General features: G+C 39.7%; 1 protein-coding gene across 13 annotated transcripts; it reads right to left on the bottom strand.

Annotated features, from left to right (window-relative positions):
- Positions 1 to 337: 337 nt before the first annotated feature.
- Positions 338 to 9222, bottom strand: pdcb (phosducin b). Of its 13 annotated transcripts, none has more exons than XM_079830832.1 (5): positions 9080 to 9203; positions 8859 to 8925; positions 7534 to 7599; positions 6945 to 7072; positions 2046 to 3202 (listed from the first exon to the last, which is right to left on the bottom strand). In XM_079830832.1, the coding sequence occupies exons 3-5, from the start codon at positions 7580 to 7582 to the stop codon at positions 2687 to 2689; spliced, it is 693 nt and encodes a 230-aa protein (XP_079686958.1). In that variant the 5' UTR covers positions 7583 to 7599; positions 8859 to 8925; positions 9080 to 9203; the 3' UTR covers positions 2046 to 2686. The 13 variants fall into 13 exon arrangements, with proteins under 13 accessions (XP_079686957.1, XP_079686948.1, XP_079686959.1 ...); XM_079830827.1 differs by having other exon boundaries at positions 2052 to 3202; positions 6924 to 7072; positions 9080 to 9136; XM_079830831.1 differs by lacking the exon at positions 8859 to 8925 and having other exon boundaries at positions 338 to 3202; positions 9080 to 9222.
- Between the last annotated feature and the right edge of the window lie 10557 nt (positions 9223 to 19779).

Here is a 19779-nt window from a genome sequence, read left to right as displayed (position 1 = left end):
TGTGGGTGTGTCTGCATGGCATGGCCCTCAAGAGAAAATATGTTAGTTTTAAATTGGTTTGCATGTCTTTTTCAAATATGGAACAGATGAAAAAAAAAAATTGCTTCAAGACCCCACAAGCTGAAGCAATTTTGTTGCAATTGCTGTTGGTAAAATTAAAAACTAAGCCCGTATTTTGACACTAATCAAAATAAGATCTTTAAATCCATTAATAAGATTACTTGACTAAGCTGATCAAAAAAGATCACTACTATCACACCGGTCATAAAAGCTTGACAATATGGGTATATAAGCTTATGATAGTCATATATTGATTGTTGTTGACTCTCAGACCCTCAGGTTATGAAAAGCCCTGGCTTCTTTATTATACAGGATTTTAAAACAGTAGCAACCATGTCTTTTGCTGGCTCACTTCTCCATAACCTATGGTTCATATGGAGTTCAACTAGATCATTGCCCGTTACTGTGCAACTCAACTCAAAGGAAGATTCCCATAAAAACATAATTAGAACATGTCAAATTATGGGACAATTATTGGAAAATGTTCAAATGTGCATTATGGATCTATTCTTTTAATATATAATGAAACTTTTGAACCTGCAGGTCAGAATGAAGTCAGTTCCAGAGATTGTGTTTCAGCAAGTGCAGTCTCGCTTCTCTAACCACATTAAAGGAAGGTGCAAATTCTCTGGAATTTCATTTTATTGCTCTATTGAATGATTCTGTACTTTGAATGCTTTTCATTTTTTTTGGAGTGACATGTAATTTGTGTGTAGTAGAGCATGTGTTTAAGTAATTTAATTATATTCTATTTACATATATAAATACACCCCTCCAAATCACTGAATTCAGGTGTTCCAATCACTTCCATGGCCACAGGTGTATAAAATCAAGCACCTAGGCATGCAGAAGCTTCTACAAACATTTGTGAAAGAATGGGTCGCTGTCAGGAGCTCAGTGGGTGGTGAATTCAAGCGTGGTGCCGTGATAGGTTGCCACCTGTGCAATAAGTCCATTCTTGATATTTCCTCACTGCTAAATATTCCACGGCCAACTGTTAGTGGTATTATAACAAATGTGGAAGCAATTGGAAACAACAGCAACTCAGCCCCGAAGTGGTAGGCCACATAAAATCACAGAGCAGGGTCAACGCATGCTGAGGCGCACAGTGCGCAGAAGCCGCCAACTTTCTGCAGAGTCAATATCTAGAGACCTCCAAACTTCGTGTGGTCTTCAGATTAGCTCAAGAACAGTGCATAGAGAGCTTCATGGAATGGGCTCCATGGCTGAGCAGCTGCATCCAAGCCTTACATCACCAAGTGCAATGCAAAGAGTCGATGCAGTGGTTTAAAGCATGCCGCCACTGGACTCTAGAGCAGTGGAGACGTGTTTTCTGGAGTGATTAATCACGATTCTCTGTCTGGCAATCCGATAAACGAGTCTGAGTTTGGCAGTTGCCAACAGTACTTGCCTGACTGCATTGTGCCAAGTGTAAAGTTTGGTGGAGGCTGGATTATGGTGTGGGGTTGTTTTTCAGGGGTTGGGCTTGGCCCCTTAGTTCCAGTGAAAGGAACTCTTAATGCTTCAGCATACCAAGGCACTTTGGACAATTTCATGCTCCCAACTTTGTGGGAATAGTTTGAGAATGGCCCCTATTCCAACATGACTGTGCACCAGTGCACAACGCAAAGGCCATAAAGACATGGATGAGCGAGTTTGGTGTAGATGAACTTGACTGGCCTGCACAGAGTCCTGACTTTAACCCGATAGAACACCTTTGGGATGAATTAGAGAAGAGACTCGAGCCAGCGGGCCTTCTCGTCTAACATCAGTGCCTGACCTCACAAATGCTTCCCATAAACACACTCCTAAACCTAGTGGAAAGCCTTCCCAGAAAAGTTGAAGTTGTTATTGCTGCAAAGGGTCAGTTAACTCCATATTAAACCCTACGGATTAAGAATGTTCATTGTTCATTGTAAAGGCAGACATCCCAAAACTTTTGGCAATATATATATACAGTATATAAATCTATAGTACAGGCGGGGAATGCTCAATGTTTCCAATTGGATTTATTTACTTATGCCTAAAAAATACAATTTACATCAAAATCTCCTGGTTTATGCAAAATTCCAACCAAACCAATTTACAGTAAGACAGCTTGTGCATGCAACCCAAAAAGTAAAACAATCAAATTTTACTCAGGATACTGCTTGAACCTCATAAAATTTCTGTACACAGAAAATCTAAAAAATGGGCATGCATATTAGACATTAGTTTTGTTCCTTTTAAAGAGAGCGCGATCCTGGGCCATTCTTATTTGCATAATATTTTGCTACATGCAATCACATGTAGACTAAAATATGTACAGTACATAAGTATTCCACATGACACTAATTCATTCTTATCTATTTCACAATTATGCAGTTGTCTATTTGTTTAAAAGAGGAAATATGATAGTTAATGTCATTATCTTTCTTGACCTGATTCCATTCATGTTGCTTTTAAAACTGTACAAAACATTTAGTAGTTTCTCTACCATGCTCAAATAGATATTTACGTTGAGCTGTGCGTGCAAACGGATGCATCTCATCATGTTAACTTAAGAATAATGAAACTTATTCTTGTCAGATTCAGTAAAACATTCCTCCCTTTCATTTAATACATTTTTACTTTCTGCCATCTTTAATCACTCCACATCTGCTTCATCCTCCTCAGCTCCAGGGCCACACTCCTTCTCTGGCAGCAGTCCATACTCATTGAGGAAGGCCTCTACATCGGTAGCAAAGAACTCCTCGTTGAAATGCTGTGTAACGGCTAGGAAGTTCCCAAGAAGCTCACCAGCCTTGTAAACTAACAAGGCAGGCAGAAATTCATCTGAGAAACGCTCGCCAGCTCCGGTGGCGACAGCACTAATGCGGCAGAATTTAACACTGGGATATTCGGTGGCCAAGCACCCCATGCAGCTGTTAAGTGCATCACACCCCTTCACTCCATCTTTGAAGATGTGCACCACCACCACTGTGAGCCGGTGCTCCTTCTCAATGACCTCTAGAAAGGCCTCGCCACTGTCAAGGTCATGCACAGTCTCGAATTTGGGACCGAAGCTCAGGCGCTCGTGCATCTCCTGCATGCATTGCTTGCGGTACTTACGCAGACTTTTCTCATCATCTTCCTTTATCAACTCATACTCCTGAGCGCTCATCTGCAAAGGGAAAGAGAAGAAGGGAAATGTAAAGCTTATAAAGTCATTGCAGTTTTGGGAGTGACAAAATCATTTATATCTGGGAGCAAATCCATTAAATCAGGTGGAAAAAAAGGAAACTATATCTTTTTTCATGTATAAAGAATCCGATTTTTACAGTGAGAGAAAAATATTATGCATTATTTTTTTAAAACTATATGTTTTTTTCCAAAATTAATAAATTGGCTTTTATAGTATCATTGTACTGAATCCAAAGTGAATTATTGAAATATTCATTTTTCTATTAAGTAACTAAGTACCCACTATTATAGTCACTATTATAGTATACTTTTAAAAGTAATGTGTTACAATATTGTGGTACTCCATAAAATTGCGGAACTTAGTTACTTTTTATGAAAAGTAATGTTTAATGTTACTCTGCGTCAGGCACGTGCAGAGGGGGGGGGCTTTGGGTGCTCGAGCCCCTGCCCTTTTTCAAAATGAATCAAAAGTGCCCCTCTCAGACAAATATCAATGATAATATCGTGGTCAATAAAACTAAATAAATGTAATTATTATAACATGACAATGTATACAATAGTAACGAACGGCTCAAAAGTCGGACAATTTCTGTTGAGGCGTTGCCGTAACGCGTTGCTATGGGTCGCGTGCGTTTTGATTGACAGCTGATTTTCCTCTGTTCGGAAGCGGCTCTCGAGCCAAATATGGTCCTTTCAGAGAGTGTGTGGCCTCACGGGAAAAAAGTAAGCCAATATATTTTTTTTCATCCATAATCAGAGCTAATGTGTTGATTTAATTACAAATCTATATATTAGCTATATATTTTAAAGTATTACACAATTCACCAATGCCCGTTTGTCATGTATATACACCAAACAATCGTGATCTGGCAAAGCAAGTTCAAAGTCCATTGGGCGATGTGAAACGGTAATTTTCTATTCTTATTCATAAATCGGTTGAAAAATACATGGACAGACGAACTAACGTTTGTGGAACGATTTCCTGCGGTTTGTCTAATTTTATAAATTGCATCACTGACAAAATGAATTTTAACAGACAACAAACAAATCCCTGCACAAAACCACAGCAGCAAACGTCGCATTAATGGTAAGTAGTGTTGAATTCACTTGTATTTATGTATATTGATACACCGTTTACTATTTCATGAAACTATCAAAGTTAACAAAACCCAAGTGCCACCGGCTCCTACAGGCCTATTAAGCGAAGTGTAGGCTGGCGAAATGGTTACGTGAAAGGAAAGGACTTATTACCATTTTTTAATATTATGTAGCATTATGAAAGAAGTCTCTTATGTTCATCTAGCCTGCATTTATTTGATAAAAAAACAGCAATATTGCGAAATATTAAAAAAAAATGGTTTTCAATTTTAAAATAATTTAAAATATAGTTTATTCCTGTGATCACAGCTGTATTTTCAGCATCATTACTCCACTCTTCAGTGTCACATGATCATTCAGAAATCATTCTAATATGAGGATTTAATGTCAATGATGGAAACTGCGATACTCTTTTCAAGATTCTTTGATTAATAAAAAGTTAAAAAGTATATATAATAATATTTCACAATATTAGGCTACTGTTTTTTCTGTATTTTTGATTAAATAAATGCAGGCTTGATGAGCATAAGGATATATATATATATATATATATAATTTATATATTGCCCCTTTTTTACATTTGAGCCCCTGCCCCTGACGAACTCTCTGCACGGCCCTGCTCTGCGTTACTTTTTCTCACCTGGGCTGGGTTTGCTTGTTTGTTTTTTAATAACAAAAAACTTTTTTTTTTTGGCAATGTAAATGCCCTTTCACTAGACTGGGTAAACCCAGCCTGATCTGCCGGCGATTTGATTTCGGCCTGCAGCTCAGTCTGGAAACCTGTACATTAATTTCTACTGCTTCCGTTACACTTTTGCAGGAACCAATCACAGATTGGTTTATCCACCTGGCGCACTATTGGCAGGTTTAACACGATGACAGATAGAGAAGCGATGGGTCGTTGCCTGTTGATCACGCCTCTTGTGGTCTGATTGATTGAAGGACTATCCAATTGCGTACAGAGTCATTTGAATAATGCTCGTTTATCACGCCTCTTGTGGTCTGATTGGTTGAAGGACTATCCAATTGCATACATAGTCATTTGAATTATGTTCGTTGATCACGCCTCTTGTGGTCTGATTGGTTAAAGGACTATCCAATTGCATACAGAGTCATTTGAATTATGCTCGTTTATCACGCCTCTTGTGGTCTGATTGGTTGAAGGACTATCCAATTGCGTACAGAGTAATTTGAATTATGTTTGTTGATCACACCTCTTGTGGTCTGATTGGTTGAAGGACTATCCAATTGCGTATAGAGTCATTTGAATTATGTTCGTTGATCACGCCTCTTGTGGTCTGATTGGTTGAAGGACTATCCAATTGCGTACAGAGTCATTTGAATTATGCTCGTTTATCACGCCTCTTGTGCAGTAGAAAATACAGGGCAGACTCCCCAGACCAATGTCCAATTGTCTGGTGGTAGCCAGACAACCCTTTCACATAAAAAGTGAAATAAATAAGCATCAGCATGTACAGTAGAGGGCGCCGCTCAAACAAACCTTTCAGCCGTGCTGCTACTCTGGATTGCAGAAGAATAAGATGCAGGAGAAGAAAGTTCAACAATCTTACTTGAACAATAATATTTTTTTAAAAAATGAAACAAATGTGATATTTATCTTAAGTCATTTTTGCTTATTAGTATAGTTTAATTGGATCATCAAAGGTCAGCAGCGAAGACATTGGTTAATAAAGTGAGATTAAATATATAAAGTATATTTGTGTATTTAATTCATTTCAAGTTTGCGTTTCCCTGTTTTTATTCATTTCGAAGAATACTGAATCTGTTTTTGTGCAAGTGATATGAGTAAATGCATGCTTGCATTTAGTCTAGAACTACAATAAGCATCATGTTTACACAGAGTACACAACACCTCTGCACTTACTCCCGATTTATTTTAACATGGGGTCAGGGAGATGTCAGTATATAAATGGGAAAACAAAGTAACTTGAGTTACTTATTTGGAAAAGTAACTCAGAAATTTTGTTGTAGCCAAAATGTAAAAGTACTGCCTTACTTTAGTAGTTACTTGGAAAAAGTAATCTGATTACGTATCTCGTTTTTACTTGCGTTACCCACAACACTGATTATAGTAATGGTAGATGTGTACACTTTGATTCAGATTTAATTCTAAATCTCTTTTCACAATAATTATAATTTCAAAGCAATGAGTTATATTGAGTTATATTATATTAAATATATTTGATACATTTTTAACACACTACAGAAAATTATTTGTATAAAATGCAGTGATCTCAAATTATCCGCAGACCCCCCTAGCACCCCGTTGTGGCCCCCGGGATCCCAATCTGAAAACCCCTGCCTTAAACGATCATTTATGTATGGAATAAAAGAGTCAATAGCAAAACTGAAACAACTGACAAAATAACCATAGCAACGTTTTGGCATTTTGTCTATTAAAAAGTGAAAAAGTGCAACAATTTACCCTGTTTCATCAATATTTTTGATTCACCTAATATTATGGATGGAGACCCAACGTATAATTTTGACCCCACTTTTTACAACCTAATTCAGAAATGGGTAGTTTTTTTCTCCAAAGTGCTATTTTTTTTATTTTTGAAACCATGGTCAAAAAGGGCAACCTTGCGAATGACTCCACCCACACAAACATCTTTGGGTTTCTGAGGGGACGACATCTGTCTTAGCAGCTCTCTCTTGCTGGGAGGCAGAACCTCCTGGTCCATGCTCTCCAATTTAAATTTACGCCAGTCATTGATGACACCCTTTGGTCCTAGAGATGGGTGGACAAGAAAATGCCATAAATGAATGAACTGGATTACATCAATACGTAGTTAGCCAACCATAAAGACAAGCTATAGCATATATAGTCAGTTCAGTTTCAATGGTGGATGATATCAGTTCAGGACATATTTTATTGAAATGTATTTTGTCTCTATGGGAATGTGGGGGAATGAGTAAATGTCCACACACTGAAGTGATTTCAATAATTAAAATTATAATCAGGTTTTGAAGTTTCCTACTCTTTTCACAGGGTTGAATGTGTGTGTGTGTGTGTGTGTGTGTGTGTGTGTGTGAGTGTGTGTGTGTGTGTGTGTGTGTGTGTGTGTGTGTGTGTGTGTGTGTGTGTGTGTTTCTATTCTCATTCTGCATCCTTTTGATTCATTAGATCACTTTCCCTACCCTATGACACAATAACTTTACAGTCTCAGAAACAATAAGAGCCACACTGACCTGTGTGAGTTACCACCACTGGTTCCTCGTCCACGATTCTGTCAGACATTTTTATCTGTTGAATATCTGTGGGAAAAGATCTTTATCACATCTATATCTATCACATCTATAGGCCTATAAAAAATAATACAATTCTTTGAATGGTTTCAACAAAAGTTATACGTTTCTGAACTACTACCTATCAAAGAAAACAATAGACATTTTCAGGATTTTAAGGCACTCAAGATATTCTAACAAAGTATAGCATCAAAACTTAATTGAAATGTCGGCACGTGGACAGTGTCTCTGTGTCGCCGAAACTGATCACTCTTTCTTGGAAGATATTAGGTTTATCAGGAGTAAGAAGATTAGATCACCCCATGATCCAATTTGTTTACACGCGTGGACGTCGGCGATATGATGTCATGGAATGACAAATTAACTGTCCTCGACTGATTCAGAACATGCATCAACTCCCATTTCGACCCTGACAAATTGGATTAAGTCAGTTTGCAGTTTACTTTTATTCTTTTTAATGCACCTTACTATTTGATTCTACAAGCAATACCAATAGCATTACATAAAACTATTACCTTAATGCCAATATTAAAAATACCAGTGTAGCTATTTGGTCTGTGTTCAGGTTTTTTTTTTGTTTTTCATTTCAAATGCTTGGACCTTCACCGCAGCAGATTAGCAGCTTAATACTAGAGCTCAGTCTTTTTTTGCACCGCTAGCCTCTGACCTCACCCTCCAGCACCTTTCACTACAGTACATCACTGATCACTAATGGAGATTACAGCTATGAGGCAATTCCTTGGCTCAGATGGCAACAGTTAGCATCTGTTAGGTTGCTTCAGCTTTCTTTGATATCTTTTAAAAACTTTGAAGGTTGTTTTGCATACACTGATTACTCTTTATGGGTTAAAAAATACTCATGAAAAGCATGATATCATAGTATATTATCATAGTCTTCCATTGCAGTTTGTGTCTTGAAAAATGGTGTCTTAAATTTCTTATCATTAAAATAATAGGGTTAATTCAGGACAGGACATTCTAAATGTTTTTCTTTCAGTCTGATCTAAAACTTTAAGTCTTGTTGAATCATGCAGAATACACATGGCATGAAAATTTGCATATTTTTCTAAGATAAATATACCGTAGACAACACTACCGCTATCTACAGTACATCAAAGCATCTGAGTCAACCACTTAAAAAGCCAGCTCCAAGGCTTGCTTTAGATTTATAGAAAAACAGGAATTCTGCTGTAACTTTTAATATGCAAATCAAACAAATAGCTGTTCTTTAAAAAGACTTTGTTTCATGCGATCTGTTTGGCTGTTACCTCAAAAGTATGTTCAGGCCTATGATTACATAGGCTTTAGTTAAATAACACTGTGAATGACTTAAAGCTGTAAAACAAAACAAACATGAGAATATATAAATATTTAAATATATATATATAAAAAGAATATATAAGATGCATATAAGCATCAAACCGACAAGACTTTAAAAATTCTGTAACAATAGTTATAACCTGCTAGATCAAAATGTTTGCCTGCTCACCTTTTTGTACCGTCCGAGTATGTCCCTTCAGTGAGCTAGCCTTCCGTGAGCTGTTATGTGGTCACTATCACCATAGGCTTTTTTGAGTGTGCATGGGGAGGGCACAAAGAGGCTTTCTTAAGTCAAGATACATTGGACAACTCTGTGCTCCTATGCAGAAATAGCACAGGGAACTTAAGAGGATTTAAGTGCAATAATTAGACACTGTTTAGAACAAGACCAATGATAAAGGTATGATAAGGAAGATATTGAGAATAATGTGAGTAAGAATGAAGGATAAAATGTGGGAAAAACTGATGCTAAAAGGGAAGAAAAGGGATTTGGTTTCTGACTGTACATCAGATCTACTTCTTGCCTCTAATCTTAAAACGAATCTTAATTTATAGAGAGTATAGCTAATATATTAAGTGTTCTGGACACTGTGCATAAGTTTAATAGTTTTAATGTTGATGGCGTTAAGTCAGAATGTAACTCAATGTTGGTGAAAAGAAGAACACTGGCATCTAATGTAGTGGTTGAAAGGATTCAATGTAAAATCCTTCTGACCCTTAACTTTTGAAATGTACTGTATATTATTTTTTATTAAAGAAATTAATACTTTCATTCAGAAAGGGCATATTCAATTGATCAAAGGTTACAGTAAAGACTTTTACCTTGTTGCAAAAGATTTCTATTTCAAATAAATGCTGTTATTTTGAACATTCTATTAATCAAAAACACTAAATGGTTTCCACAATGTTTTCTACATTGATAATAATAAGAAATGTTTCTTACGCCAAATCAGCATATTACAATTATTTCTACAGATCATGTGACAAGTAATACGCATTAAATATGCATTGTAGTTATTAAATATTAGAGGGACAGATAGGTGGATAGATAAATGAAGAGAATCTGGGTAAGTGAAAGAGAGACAGAGAAAGATGGGGATGAGATAAAGCAGCACTGACCGTTCTGGATCAGTGAATGTAAAAGCACAGATGGTACATAAATAGGATTGACCTCATTAGTGTTAAAAAAAAACACTCATCTTTTCAGCCTAACTATTCCTAGTTGCATCCTTCCTACTGACATCACAAACTCTAACAAAAAAAAAATTAATTCACTGACATGACACATCATAAACACACACATGCACTATATTGCCAAAAGTATTGGGACACCCCTCCAAATCACTGACCTCAGGTGTTCCAATCACTTCCATGGCCAAAGTTGTATAAAATCAAGCACCTAGGCATGCAAACATTTACAAACATTTGTGAAAGAATGGGTCGCTATCATGAACTCAGTGAATTATAGGTTGCCACCTGTGCAATAAGTCCATTCGTGAAATTTCCTCACTACTAAATATTCCACGACCAACTGTTAGTGTTATTAACAAAGTGGAAGCAATTGGGAACAACAGAAACTCAGCCACGAAGTGGTAGGCCACGTAAAAACACAGAGCGGGGTCAGTGCATGCTGAGGCGCACAGTATGCAGAAGTTGCCAGCTTTCTGCAGAGTTAATAGCTACAGACCAATAGCTAATAGCTACAGACCAAACTTCGTGTGGCCTTCAGATTAGCTGAAGAATAGTGCGTAGAGAGCTTCATGGAATAGGTTTCCATGGCTGAGCAGCTGCATCCAAGCCTTACATCACCAAATGCAATGCAAAGTGTCGATGCAGTGGTGTAAAGCCACCGGACTCAAGAGCAGTGGAGACGTGTTCTCTTGAGTGACGAATCACGCTTCTCTGTCTGGCAATCGGATAAATGAGTCTGGGTTTAGCGGTTGCCAGGAGAACGGGTACTTGCCTGACTGCATTGTGCCAAGTGTAAAGTTTGGTGGAGGGGGGATTATGGTGTGGGGTTGTTTTTCAGGGGTTGGGCTTGGACCCTTAGTTCCAGTGAAAGGAACTGCTTCAGCATACCAAGATATTTTGGACAATTTCATGCTCCCAACTTTGTGGGAACAGTTTGAGAATGACCCCTTCCTGTTCCTACATGACTGTGCACTAGTGCACAAAGCAAGGTCCATAAAGACATGAATGTGGAGGAACTTGACTGGCCTTCACAGAGTCCTGACCTCAACCAGATAGAACACCTATGGGATGAATTAGAGCGGAGACTGCGAGCCATGGCCTTCTCGTCTAACATAAGTGCCTGACCTCACAAATGTGCTTAGAAGAATGGTAAAAAATTCCCATAAACACACTCATAAACCAAAGGGTGGGCCAACTCCATATTAAACCCTAGGGATTAAGAATGGGATGTCATTAACGTTTATGATGTGCATGTAAAGGCAGACGTCTAAAACTTTTGGCATTATAGTTTATAATAAAAAAAACTGATTTTGTCTTTAAACAAAATTATATATTCAAATGTTGTTATTTTTTCAGGAATTTCAAGTAAAACGTAGAAAAGCATAATGTGCTAATCTTGAATAATGACACAATAAACAATGTAACAAAATACACACATTTCAACTGAACCTTTTTTTAATGAATACATTGACAATCTAATTGGGGTCTATTTTCAAAATGCATAGTATTTTAATCGATATTATGTATTTGCCTTTCTGTATTTGTCTTCTGTCAATGACTAAAGGGAATTTATCTATGTTTTCTGCTGATCAAAGAGTGGTTTGACAAACCTAAAGTGTGAGAGGTGAACTGTAAGTTATAAAAGCAGTTTCTGCTCACGGAGACACACCTATATAGGGATCACCAGTAGGTGAGTATGCACACCACCACCCCCTTCAGTAGTTCAAATGGTTTGTCACTGTAACTGGGTGTGGTGTAAATATAGGTAAACCCCATTAGGATACCTATCAGGGCTTGCCATAGCACCATCATAACAACAGGGAGTTGTGACCACAGGTTTCAGGTAATACCTGCTAGGGGCTTCTCCTTCTTTTCTACTGTCTGTCCTGCACTAGCGCAAGGTCCACTTACCCTTTTTAATTTTTTTTTAAAGAAGCTATTCTAGGCTTTTTTTATTGTAAAAAAACTAAACAAAACAAAAAACAGTCTTTTCTACACATTCTATACATTGCATGAATGTTTGCATACTTCTGAGAGGTAAGTAGACTAGGTAACGTTCCTAATTTCAGTCACTTTCATAGTTTTAGCTATTGGTATTTCTGGCCAACTGATCAACTGATAGCATGTTGACCACAAAATTTTACTTAGCTCTCGTTAACTTTCTTTTCAGTTTTGGGAGAACTATCCCTTTAAAATGGCGTCCCCTCTTTTGAAACAACAGACAGGAAACACTCTCATTTCCTTTTTACACGCATCTACATGCAAACGAAAGCCAGTATGCACTTCAATGCATAGTCTTAGTGTTTCCCAACCTTTATGAAAACCACTGACTCAGGGGCTTGAAGACTACAGTGGGGTTTCTATTTTTTAACTTTACAAATGAATGAGCCTGTATCACAATGACCCACAAAGGAATTGGTTACACCTCTCTGTCCCATCATACGCCCACGTTTCCATTTAACATTAAGGTTGATAGGAAGAATTATCTGAAAGTCCGATGTTGCTTTAGAGTGAAGTGTTCAGAATTCCTCAAAGGCTATTCATTTCCTCTGACTAGACAGAGAAAAGAAAACACTCATTTATGCACGCTATGCGCTATATGTGCTTATTGAGGCTCATGTACTAATTTTGCTTTCCTGCATGCATTAGCTTTGGTTAGATTTAGAACAAGGGGCAAAATAGCATTACACCTCTCAACTTTTAAAGCATCTGCTTTGATGCTCTGCGGTGGTTAGATTTAGAACAAGGGGCAAATGGCATTACACCTCTCAAATCTGCTTTGATGCAGATGCTTTACTTCTGTGGAAGTAAAGATGCCAAATAATTATAATAATTTAATTTATTTATTTTCATTGTAGAAATTACATTTGTAAAAATGCATTTCTTTGAATTTGATTCCATTTAGGCCTACTTTTTAATTCTGGATACTGTTATAAAGGCAGTCCACACACATATTGACCTGCACATTAAACACAACATAAACACAATTTATGCAGATTTCAATAGATTATATTATCTTCTTTTCTTGTATTTTATATTATATGTGATAAAATTACACTTCAGGGAAACAAATTAAGTTTCCAAGGCATTTGATTAAAAAGAGCAACCAAATAGGCTAGGCCTACTAAACCAAAATAACCAAGCAGGAGAGAATGGCTGCTTTGCTGAATATACATGCTCACGTACACACTCAAACCTACATTTTGCGTCATAACAATGAGCTCTTTTATTCACTGCAATATTCTATCACATCACAACCATTCAACAGTGCTGTGCTAATTCAGACAATGAGCGGGTGTGCACGTTGTGCGACGTGACTCTGCACACTGTGCTTACGCAAGGGAACTTACACATGGGCTGCGTTCGAAACCGCATACTCATTGAGTAGGTACTCATTTTCAATAAGTACTTACTTAACGAGCTCTAAAAGAGTAGGTACTGTATTGCCTGATCTCGTTAAGTATGAATGCGATCCGCACTTTATGCGCCATGTTGACGTTATCATGTGACCTACGACGTTATCTCAAGCGCAACAACTTGAAAGACGAGTGACAGGTTTAATTCATCGATCTATAAATATCTTAATATTGATTAAACTTGCTAATTGTGTGGGCTTGTTGAAGAAACAGCTGCCCATTTATTTTGTGATATTAACCCTACTAATCTGACCCAGTTTTATCCTTACCAAAACCCACAATCGTGATCTCTTAAATATGTTAATTTCTTTATTTTATATGCAAAGCATGTCATCCACAAGCAAAATTGGCCTAAATCTCCTTTATATTTTCCTTTTTAAATTTAACTCCTGTTTTATCCCTCAATCCCTTATTCAAAGATATCTAACCTTGTTATTGTTTTTTCTTTGTATATAATGTATGCAAACCCATGATATTTGTTTTATTATTAGGATTGTTAAAGATACAACCATGTAATTATAAAATAAAAGATAGGCCTATGAGTGACAGGTGCAGTAACAGCTCAAAGCATCAATAACTCCACAACCCGACCTGTGCGGTTTCCCTCAGAGTCTGCAACGAGGACGTCTTTCAGCTGCTCGAAGATCTCACCTTGGGAGAACACTGTTGATTTTATACTCTTAAAATGTAAGTTATTACTATTCAAAATTAAGATTACCCCAGAATGAATTGCATTGCTAGCCCACTAAAACACTTACAATAATAATAATAACAAATGCTGACCAATACTTAATTATATTACTTTTTTTTTTTACTGAAAATTATATTGTTTTAGTAAAACAAGCAAAATGCAACTTGTTGTCATATGACATAGCGATGCATGAAAATACACTAGAACAAATGCAGCCGATGTGAATACCAATTTTCAGTCAAGCAATGAATAAATGCATGAGTTAATAAAATATTTTATTTACTGACAACAATAGGAAACATGAATTAATGAGTAAAAGAATGAATAAAAGTAAACATCACAAATGAATAAGTCACCATGAAACAAAGCTTTATTCAAACGTATTGTTCTAACAAACCTTCACACATTTACAGACGGTGAACCCCACATCTGCTGCCATCTCAACACAGCTTGATGAAGCAGTTGACCACCGTGAACACCTTCGCCTGTCCAGCCGTCCATCATGTCCCTCCATCATGTCCATCATGTCCCTCCATCATGTCCATCATGTCCATCATGTCCCTTCTGAACCCCACAACCTTGAAGCAAGAGTGGAGAACATGTGCGGGACAATCTCTGACTGCTGATGTCTACTCCAAACATCCGTGTGCCTGCTGTCCATCAGCATGACTACTTAAAACGTTTTCCAATTCATGTTGTCAGCATCCCATTTCTTGCCATATTTGATTTAATATTTTTTACAATTACATTCTACTTGTATTGTAGCTTTATGACTTTTGTGGTGTAGTGGGCTAAAGCACTGAACTGATAAGCAGAAGGTTTCTGCTTGGATCTCCGCAGCCGTCACCACCACCAGTGTGTCCTTGAGCAAGGCTCAACCACAGAAGCTCTGCAGCAAATGCACAGACATCAAGAATCAGAAAAGTGCTGAAATAACTCTGTTTGAAATTAAAATAAAATACAACTTAAGATTTAAATGTATGTTTTATTCATTTCTGTAGTATACTCAAAGCCTTTGATGACAGGCTTCCTTCATCACCCTCTCTCCAGTCTCCACCAGATAAACACACACACACACACACACACACACACACACGTGCTCTTCTGCCCCTGTAACATCAGACAACTTTCATGTTACCTGTATCTTAAACAACACCTTGATAAAAGCATAAAAGTTTATGTGCTCAATAGCCTTAAATGTTGAGGTAGTTGCTGATGTGTTAATGTTCCTCAATTCATCAACAGTACTAATGGACAAATAAAAAAAGATAACTTATGTTTAGTTACTTTATGTAGATCTATTAACATTACTGACGTTCATGTAAAGTAAGCAGTGTTGACAACAGGGAACTCTACATTATAGCACACACACATCACTCTGATCAGATGTCTATTTCATGCTGTGATGTCATCTGCAATACTTATCGAAAATGTTCCTGTCAGATGTTAAATAAACATTTAGTAAGCATCTTTATCTTTAAGTATATCGTTTATGTAAATCCACTTTGGAGACGTGTGTGTGTGTGTGTGTGTGTGTGTGACTGGAGCTCATACATAATAAAACGTGTTTTTACAGCCCAATCACAACTACACTATACTGTCTGTCGTCTTTACACTTTTAACAATTCAACAGTATAACGTTACTCTACAGTAGTCCAACAAATGCGATTTTAACACAAGGAACGGTGATTTTGGTTTGTAATACTCACATTTGATTGGCTTTTCTCCGCCTGACGTATCCTTTCCTGTGGCCTCATGGGAAGGCAGGGATAGAAAAGTATCCGACGATGGGTACTTCACAATCTGGGCGGAATCAGCAAGCCATCCGGGAACTTCTCGCCTACTGTTTTATGATTACTGAGGTTTCGAACATACTTCTCCTTTCACGTACTGTTTTCGCCTACTATATAGTAGGTAAGTAGGCATATTCGAACGCAACATCAGTGTATAAAAGGCTCTGACATTTCAGGGTGCCTTCCCCTTTAAGACTCTTATTCTGTGGTGACGGAAGAGAAATGTGTGGTTAGCGTCAGATATAGCGGGTATGGAAACGAGTTCAAGTTTAACGACATCATTTAGCCTACGTATCTGTGCTGTGCAGCTTCCTTAGTCCCTACTGAACAATCCAGCTTCCAATGTTCATGCGTTGAGTTAATGACGGAAAACTATAATGACAATACTGGATATTGGAATGTTCTGATGAGCACTGCTGAAGTCCAATACAATCTAAAGAAGAAAGAATATCTCCTCGTCTTTATTCCTGTATTCTGACCGATACACCATCCTGTTTATTGCCTGAAACCCTAGATGAACTAGCCCTACTAGATTACCTCTTTTACATTGGTCCTTCGAGCCGGATACAGTATTCAGGATGGAGGCAGATGAAGAGATGTATCCTGATGTGAGACCTAAACGTCAAATACGTCGACCTGTCAGACTTCAGGACTTCGAAGTGGACTATATGGGATATAGTCAAAGAGATCAGTTAAAATGGGATCTGTCATCCCCTGCATTGGATAGGAGGGTGTTCCCCACTCGGGAGGGTCCAGACCAGATGACCCCTTTCCAGACAGCCCACTCTCACTCTGGGGGTTTCCCTGGGAATGCTGCTCACCCTGAGATTTATCAGTTAGTCTCAGACCACGGCCAGAGGAGAGATTTGGATGGGTTTATTCAGCCTGCGCGAACACCCTCATTCCATCAGAGCCCATATCTGGATTCTCGTTTCTCGGAGGAAATTAGAGCTATTCGGGAGGAGAATATTAAGCTGCTCCAAACACAACAGGCCTTCCAGACTGGCATAAAGGAACTCAATGAAGCACGGCATGAGATGAAAGAGCTGTTGGAAGTAGCCCGCTCGCTGAGGGAAAACCTGGCCCAAGTTAATAGTCCAGCCGCAAACTACAGCAACCCCACATCTCCACAGGCCGGTGCTGTGGCCTCAAGAAGTTTCACTGATGCAGCACACTCGAAGGAAATGGAGGATGAGGACTGGCCTGATCCTCCACCCTGGCCTGAACCTGATGAGAACCTGACGGGAGGCATGTGCAATCTCAGGGTCGAAGAACAAGGGCTAGACCGTAACCAGCTCGACCTTTCCCCCGGAGGTAGAGTATGTATGCCTTGTAAGCCTCCACTGCATCCTCAGTACCCCGCTCCTGCTTCTGATAGAGGGATATCATCATACCACTCTAAACGGCCCTCTCAGTTGCTCACACACCCTGCCCCAGCTCATGCACCTGTAATGAAATCGGCACCTGCCCGTGCCTACCATCCCTTAGAGGCCAGATACGGAGCGGTACATGGTATGCCGCCATCTAACCCGTTTATGCAGCCGCTGGGGAATGAACAAGTGTATCGAGGGCCTCAACCCACAATCCCAAGGTTCATTCACCCGGATCCCAGTGAGTTCGCACGGCTTCGCATAGCTTTAGAAAACCTACTCCCATCCACGGCTACAGAACTCTTCAAGTATCAGATACTTGTAGATCATTTAAAGCTGGAGGAAGCCAAGCTGATAGCTGATGCTTATCTAAACTCACCCACCCCTTATAGTGACACTATGTCAGCCCTCCATGACAAATTCGGGCAGCCTCATCAACTTGCCTTAAAGAAGATAGCGAACGTCCTGGAGACTCCCGAGGTGAGGCGAGGTGATACTATGGCATTCCAGAAATTCTCTCTCCAGATACAATCTTTAGTGGGTTTATTGCAGACTCTGGGACCTGAAGGGGAAATCGAACTCAACTGCGGATCACATGTTGCTCGTCTGCTGAGTAAGCTCCCTCCGGAGCAGCGAGCTGATTTCCGTCGACATCAGTTCAAGCAGTTAGGGGCGACCCACACTTTACATGATTTGTCAGAATGGCTCCGCTATGAATCATGGTGTCAGGGCTTCGACAGTCAGGCTACTGGACGCAGCATAAAGGAAAGGCAGAACATGAAGACTGATGGTCGTCCTGGTAGACAGACGGTGACTGTCCTTCATGGAGCTGGTGAGTCGGCAGAGACAGCTTCTTCGTATCTTAAAGAGAGTTCAACTAACCGAGGAGCCAAGAGTAAAGCCTACTGTGCCTACTGTGAGAGTACTGAACATTATCTTAGTCAATGCAGTGCTGTCACCAAACTCTCTAGAGACCAGCTTAGGGAATGGATCCGGGTTAACAAACGGTGCTGGCGCTGCGCATGAACTCATCAAGCTGCTCAGTGCACATTGAAGAAACCTTGCAACATCTGTCAGGGAAAGCACCTACTGGCTCTTCACGAGATAAATACAAGAGCAGAGAGGGGCAATAAAGATGTAGCTGCTAAAGAAGAGAGCTGCTTAACTAGCTCTGCGGCTGATTCGCTCTACCTGGACAGACCTGGAGCCGGGAATCGAGTCATGTTGAAGGTCGTCCCGGTGCTTGTACATTATGGAGATCGGACGCTGGACACCTTTGCGATCCTCGATGATGGGTCAGAGAGGACCATGTTGTTGCCAGCAGCAGCTAAGTTTCTTGGCCTAAAGGGCAAACCCGAAGCGCTTCCTTTGCGTACAGTCCGACAGGACATCCAGATCCTCCATGGCCACACAGTGTCTTTCAGCGTCTCACCAGTGGCGAACCCTCACATAAGCTATAAGATCAAGGGGGCCTTCACAGCTGGCCGCCTCAGCCTAGCACAGCATACTTACCCCATTGACCGCCTGAAGAGAAAATACAAATACCTAAGTGGTATTCCCCTACCTGCCTTAAGAGATGCTCAGCCAACACTCCTTGTAGGATCTGATAACCCTCAGCTGATAACACCTGTTGAGCCAGTCAGACTTGGTCCATCAGGTGGCCCAGCCGCAGTCCGCACCCGGCTTGGGTGGACTCTTCAGGGCCCCACCCCATTCATGGGGCGGCCTATCCAACCTGCACAGTGCCTGTATACTTCATATGCGCCATCAATGGATGAGCTTTACAAGCATGTTGAGAGGCTCTGGCAAGTAGACACTGTACCTTACCGACCAGAAAGAGAGGTGACTCGGTCAAAGCAGGATCAACAGGCTGTAGCATTGCTTGAATCCAAGACTGTCCGTACTAATGTGGATGGAATTCTTAGGTACGCCACACCATTGCTGCGACAGGCAAGCATGCCACCATTGCACTCGCCAAAGGAGGCAGTTATGCCCATGTTACGTAGTACTGAGAAGCGACTCTTAAAGGACCCCAGGCTGGCGGATGCATACAGGAAGGAAATGCAGAAGCTCATTGAAGCAGGTGCTGTGAGGGAAATCACTGAGGATACCTCAACCAAAGAAGGATGGTATATCTCACATCATCTCGTCAGCCACAACGGGAAACCCCGCCTGGTCTTTAACTGCTCTCACCAGTACCTTGGGCAGACCCTGAACCAGTACCTGTTACCGGGCCCTACTCTTGGTGCCCCTTTGCTGGGAGTTTTACTGAGATTTCGTGAACACCCCATCGCGGTTAGTGGAGACATCAAGGGGATGTTCCATCAAGTCCGCCTCATCCCTGAAGATCGCCGCCTTCTAAGGTTCCTGTGGCGGGACCTGAAGGTGGAAGAGCCCCCAAGAACATT

The sequence above is a fragment of the Gobio gobio genome (genome assembly GCF_949357685.1).
Source record: "Gobio gobio genome assembly, chromosome: 12".
Lineage (NCBI taxonomy): Eukaryota > Metazoa > Chordata > Actinopteri > Cypriniformes > Gobionidae > Gobio > Gobio gobio.
The sequence above is the reverse complement of the archived record's forward strand: the minus strand, read 5'-3'. Positions and strand labels throughout refer to the sequence as shown.

What these genes read in the sequence shown, in the direction of transcription:
- pdcb (XM_079830822.1), bottom strand. Translation starts at nt 7,582, where the DNA reads ATGTCTGACAGAATCGTGGACGAGGAACCAGTGGTGGTAACTCACACA. An exon ending in AGTGGTGGTAACTCACACAG is followed by an intron (nt 7,073 to 7,533) that starts GTCAGTGTGGCT and finishes ACCCATCTCTAG; the next exon opens with GACCAAAGGGTGTCATCAAT. An exon ending in TGGGTGGAGTCATTCGCAAG is followed by an intron (nt 3,203 to 6,923) that starts GTTGCCCTTTTT and finishes TTCCCTTTGCAG; the next exon opens with ATGAGCGCTCAGGAGTATGA.